The sequence below is a fragment of the Cryptomeria japonica genome, chromosome 2 (assembly GCF_030272615.1).
Source record: "Cryptomeria japonica chromosome 2, Sugi_1.0, whole genome shotgun sequence".
NCBI classification, from domain to species: domain Eukaryota; kingdom Viridiplantae; phylum Streptophyta; class Pinopsida; order Cupressales; family Cupressaceae; genus Cryptomeria; species Cryptomeria japonica.
Window position 1 is genome coordinate 632285158 of NC_081406.1, and position 6290 is coordinate 632291447.

At 34.5% G+C, this 6290-nt stretch overlaps 1 protein-coding gene across 1 annotated transcript in view; it reads left to right on the forward strand.

The window, feature by feature from the left end:
* The window catches only part of LOC131040170 (hydroxymethylglutaryl-CoA synthase), a 29874-nt gene extending 24001 nt beyond the window's left edge, over positions 1 to 5873 (forward strand). The window contains exons 6-12 of the mRNA XM_057973022.2: positions 265 to 338; positions 449 to 524; positions 653 to 708; positions 2974 to 3061; positions 3207 to 3347; positions 3454 to 3603; positions 5464 to 5873. Coding sequence (XP_057829005.1) covers positions 265 to 338; positions 449 to 524; positions 653 to 708; positions 2974 to 3061; positions 3207 to 3347; positions 3454 to 3603; positions 5464 to 5688 — 810 coding nt within the window. The 3' untranslated portion in view covers positions 5689 to 5873. The remainder of the gene's footprint in view (positions 1 to 264; positions 339 to 448; positions 525 to 652; positions 709 to 2973; positions 3062 to 3206; positions 3348 to 3453; positions 3604 to 5463) is intronic.
* The last annotated feature ends 417 nt before the right edge of the window (positions 5874 to 6290 follow it).

Here is a 6290-nt window from a genome sequence, read left to right on the forward strand (position 1 = left end):
GAATAAGCTAGCTTGACAATAGCTGATTTGTTATTAGGACCGAATTGATTCTTGTCCATTTTGTTGGCAGACACTAATGCTGTTATATTCTTTTCTTGCAAAAAGAACTCTTTAGTAGGTCTTTCTGGCAGTTTCATGTATAATTCCTGACATTTTTGAAGGGTTTGTTGTAGATAAAGATGTGAAAAAGACATAGAAAACTGTGGATCCTTTAAATATTTGGATATTTTGGTACAAGCTTAAAAGAAAATGTTGGTGTACCAGGTTGTAGATGGAAAACTTTCACAAAATTGCTATCTAATGGCATTGGATTCTTGCTACAAACGGTTTTGTAACAGGTGAATTGGTTTCTTATACACATTACGAGGTTACATGTTTTTGTTCTGACAGAGGACACATTTTCGGGAAATGACAAACACGAGCTGACTTTCCCATTCATTATTTCCAGGTTTGAAAAGGGAGAAGGAAAGGAGTTTTCTCTTCTAGATGCAGATTATGTAGCATTTCACTCTCCATACAATAAGGTATTTCTGTGTTTAGAGAAGATTTGGTCATTGTTAACCATACCATAAGGTATTTAGGATTTATAGTTGCTAATGTATTGCAAAGCATTCAGAAATTGATTATTAAGTGATACTTGTGATGTGATCAGCTTGTGCAGAAGAGCTTCGCTCGACTATTATTCAATGATTTTTCAAGACATGCAAGGTTTGTGCTTAAGATCTAAATGTTGGAGTAAGGTGCTTGTTGAGTTTAGAACATTATGGTGTCTAAAATATTCTCGTTCTCATTTGTTGTGGTGTTAGCCTTTTTTCATTTTGGCAAAATCAAATTGAAGTTGTCAAAGTAGTAGACTATCAAAGTTTGTCTGCAACTTTGTGACCTGTCAAGGAATAAAAGAAAGTATTTCCTTAAAATATGTTACACTCTTTTTATCAGACTTTGGCTCTCTAAAGTCACCTAATGTCATTCATCATGTTCAGAGAAAAAGGATCTGTTGTCACTGGAGTATATTAAAAGAGATTCTATCTTAATTTCTTATTTTGGAAGTAATTGTGATAATGGAACCCCCTAGAAGCTTTTGAATTTTTTTCTATAAGTGTATCAGAACCAAGGAAAATTTGCGGAAGTTTTGTTGCAATTACCAGCTCATTTTTTAGAATATGGGGAGTTATCCAAGGCTTTATTTTACTTTATAGTTTATAACATGGCAAACATCAATTCCATACACAGTATAAACTAATGGAATGTGATGGAAAAATACCAAATGGGCTAGGGCACGTGTTCATGTATAGGTATACGCCAAAAAATAATATTTTCTATCCATTCCCTCATCCATGCACTCATAAGATTTATACTATGAAAGGATCACAAATACCATTTCAGTTCGTTGACCTAAACATTGTTTGAAAACTGAGACCTGCAATTACTTAGCAGCCCAAAATTTTTACTTGGACTGGGGACTTATTAAAAACTCGGCAAATAAAAACATAAATATATAAAATAAACTTAATGCATGAGACACAAAAAATTAAATTTAGAGAAAACAATGAACATAAGTCTATTTTGAAATTTCCATCATAGTATCATTACTCTGAATTGGCATTGGCTCTGCAAACCAAGAATAAAAATGGAATTCAAATAGTTGGGAGACCAAAAACTGCTGAAAATTTCATAATCATTGGGGAAAAATGTGGTTTTGTTATTTCAATCCAATAAAATGAAAAACTCTGCTTTTCTTTGCAGTGCAGCCCAAAACTTTTTTTATGTTTTGCATTTTAAAACCAGAATGGGGGTAAGAGGTTGGCAGCCCCAAGCAGGGCCAGGGGCAGTGTCTCTGGCAGGTTCCCGGTGGCAATACAGGGCAGGTTCCCAGTTGCAATACAGGGCAGGGTTGCTGCCAGTCCCAAATTTAAAGCCTTTAAGGCCCACCTGTCTTGTATTTAAAGAAAAAATTGATAAATCCTTATCATTTGAGATCATAATCATTGGAGATGAAAATGACAAAAAGAACAAAAATCAGATTTTTCTAAAGGTTTTGCAATTTTGTTTTGCTTGTCGTTAAGCGTGCAGAGAAAATGTAGTTTCAGGTGAGTCTTGCTGAGAAACTCAGCAGTTGTCTCCACAGGACTCAGCACACAGGTCTCTGGTGTATTACTCATGAGGCAGGAAAATTCGCAAGTTAGCTCAGAACTCACCGAGCTTAACTGTGGACCTGGACAAGCATCAATGTGCATGCATCTTTCTTTCTAATTTTTTGAAAATTGACAATTTGAGAAGTGTTGACATGTCAGGAAGCTTATACCCCCCAAAAAGCTGATGTAAGCTTAAACAGCAATTATGCCTCTTCGTTCAATACTAGTTGACTGAAAATTCCTTTTCTGTTTTCTTCACATTTTACATAGGTTGACAACTTGACACTTCCAATCAAACTTGTATTTTAAACCTAGCTATTGAACATGTGAAGTTCTTTGATGAATTGTCCTACAAGTTGATTTCTTACAGTCTTTTCAATCAATCAAGAGACAGGCAATGTGCTTGTATATAAATTCAGTGTCTCATTTCAACAATTCTTATTGTCTTTCCAATCAATCAAGAGAGACAGGAAATGTGCTTGTGGCTAAATTCAGTGTCTCATTTCAACAATTTGGAGAAGCAGGAAAGAAAATTTGTAAAAGGATTTGAGATTTCACAGTTTTAATTTTCTCGTGACCTTTGACTCCTGCAAAATTGTGTATGCTTGAGAATTTTGTGGGAGCATTTGGATAGTCAAAGGTCTTTGTGATAGCCCAGCACAGTACACATCACAGTTGACAACTTTGATTATTGAACATTTCCTCAAGTTATTGGATTGTACATTTAGAAAGGCATGTTGATCTAAAGTAGACATTGCTACTAAAAGAGGGACAATTCTTGGAGTCACGATTGCACAAACTAATTAAACTCCTTTGTTTTTTTGTTGTGTATTCCCAGTTCTGTTGAAAAGGATGCACAAAAGAAGCTAGAACCCTATGCCGGCCTGTCTGAAGAAGAGAGCTATAACAGCCGTGACCTAGAAAAGGTTTGTTTTTCTTTGAGTTTCAATGCTACGCTCTTTAGTTGGTTTATATGTTTAAGAATGATGATTTCTCTCATCTTTAGAAACTTTTGAAATCTTCTGCTGGATTGCTTCTCCCTTATGTTGGCTTCATCTTGGATATTTTCAGGTTTCTCAACAGGTTGCTAAGCCATTGTATGATACAAAAGTTCAGACATCAACTTTATTGCCAAAGCAAGTAGGCAACATGTATACAGCATCTCTTTATGCAGCATTGGCTTCTATTGTACACAACAAGCATAGCACACTGGTAATTCTATCTTCTTTGATATTTTCCTCTTTGAAAATGATCAAGACAATAATCAGGAGGTGCCTTTAGAGTCCTCGAGTCACGAGACAAATTTTTACTGATGCAGGAAGGCCAAAGGGTGCTCATGTTCTCTTATGGCAGTGGACTTGCTTCTACAATTTTTTCTCTTAAAATACGGGAAGGTCAACATCCTTTTACCATATCAAACATTGCTGAAGTTATGGATCTTCAAAGCAAGCTTGAATCTCGAAATGAGGTATGTTTTTCTATTCTGCAAGACATTTGTCACATAATCATAATGTTAAGGCCTAATTTGAAGCCATTTAATATGGATGCTTCGAGGATATTAGATGTTCTACAAATTTTAAATTCATGTGCTCGTATCCAAATAAACTTTGTTTTTTTGGTGGTATCCGCCTTACTCATGTTGAGGAATCTGAGCTTCAAGAAACTAAGAACAAAATCATTTTTACTTGCTTTTGTTTAAAGAAGCTAAGAAGAAAATGATTTTTGTTTGCTTTTGTTTAAAGAAGCTAAGAAGAAAATGGTTTTTGTTTGCATTTATTTTATATAAGAAAGCTCAAAATTAAAAGTCAAGATGGTTTGCTTAAGATTTCAATAAACAGCTATGGTAATGTTGCAAGATCACACAGAGTTGCCACAATATACTTGAGAGAATTATGATACAGAATATCAGGTGAATAAGGAACACAAAATGGAAACTGGAGCCAAACAACGGTAATGTGTCAGATAAATTCAGTACTAAGCTAATATATTTCTAGGAACAGTCAGATATCAATATCAGACAAGCAAGAGAGAGAGAAGCAGTCAGCATTGCTGTATACACTTTAAACCGGGTACTTGTAAAAAGAGGTAACAATAAAACACCCTATGAGCTATGGTATGGAAAAAGTCCTTGTGTAAGTTATTTCAAAATTTTTGGGAGTCAATGTTTTCTTAAGAAAGATATTTACACTGAGAAATTTGATGCAAAATCTGATGAAGGAATCTTTCTTGGTTACTCTACTAAGAGTAAGGCATATAAATGTTACAATAAGAAAACTAAGAAGGTTATGGAAAGTGCTAATGTGAAGTTAGATTTGTTGTAAGTTTGATTTGGGTTTAAAGTTTTAAATTGGTAGTCCAGGGGAGGTCACAAGGGGGAGCTCCTCCTCAATCAACATATTCAACTAATAATTCACTTATTGAACTCAAATCAACATAGAAGCCACAATGGAAGTCCACGAGCCACCACTTGGAATCCGACACTAGATGTCAATTTGGGGATTCAAACATGGATCTCCATCTTGAGAACCATATGATTTGCGATTAGAGCACAACTCCATTGACAAAAAATATATATATATACATAGTAAGTATAATTCCTTGCCTAACACTGATGGATGTGCCATGCGATTGTTGGTGTACTGATACAGATTTGGTAGAAATATAAGCAGTTTTGTAAAAATCATATGGTTGGCAGTGTTGGAAAAGTTGATGCTAACTAAGATTACAGTGGATACAGTTTGCATTCAGTCTCACTCTCAAAAGCCTGCTAGAAAATGTTATCTCTGGAAATTCTAGAAGAGTGACAATATTCAGTTGCTATTATGTTTATCACACTATCGTTAAAATACAAAAATCAAACTCAGTATGCAAGAATCATAGGTGAAACAACACTCGTGATGACTTAATAGGCTTCGTTGAAGTGAAGATATGTATATGTGGAAAGGATGAATGATTAATACAACATTTGAATGTAGGGATCTGTCTAAAGGACTTTCGTTTTCGTAAACAGGAGGTTGTCTTTACAGGATGTTCTTGAATGTATTCCATCCATGCCAGAGCTATGCGAAATGGTGTCAAATTTTTGTGTTGGCCAAAACTTAGAAAAATAGATTTTACTTAAATTAGATCTAACATCTCTGTGTGCTTTAAAATTTTGAGCATTATGTACTGTGTTGTATAAAAATCTATTTGGCTTTTTCAAGTAGTTTTTTCTGTTTTTGTGAATTGATTATGCATTAGATTAGCCATGCATTGGTGACTACGTCTTTGAATTCAATTCTGACCATTCTATATTACTTATTGATTACTCTTTTGATCTTGTATTTAGTTTTCTCCTGAAGATTTTGTTAGCAACTTGAAGCTGATGGAGACTCTATATGGAGCAAAGGGCTTTGTTTCTTCTGCTAAACATAGTTTGCTAAGGCCAGGAACTTTTTACTTGACTGAAGTAGATGAAAAGTACCGGCGTTTTTATTCTCAGAAGTTGGTCAGCACTGATGGTAACTGTGGGAATACAGAGTTAGCAAATGGTACTAACCATAGTGAGTTGTAATACATTTGAAAGAGGTTGAATGCTGATCATACAAATGTAAATTAGTACTCTTGAGCCTTCCTTTCGTTATTAGCCCCTTCTGTGGCAGGAACTACAACAATCGATAAACGATCCCATTATCAATAAGGTTGGAAAAGATTGCAATGGCATTCTGGAAAAATGAAAAGATCGTTTTGGTCGATGCACACACTTCTTCTTTTTTAGTTTTAATTTGTAAGAACATTCTGCTTTAGTTATGATTGATTTTTCGTACAAGATCCATTTTATGGAGTTCCTTTATATGTATTTATATGTAGGTATGAATGAATGAATGCTTATTTTCATGAGGATGTTTATTTTTAATAATCTCCATGAGACCAAAACAGTCTATTAGAAAAGATGTCATAGAAGTGAGATTCTCCCAACTTTTAATATTCTAGCAAGAACACATTTTTTATAAAAATCAATTTTGTCTTACTAAGAGAAATAATTAGAAAAGCAATATGTTACATTGATAGCCTCTAAATAAAAATACTCATTGTATTTGCAATTAGTACATGCTCTTTGTCATGATGCCTGCACATTTATTGGAACCTCTTTTATAGCCAAGGCGGAAAGAAATA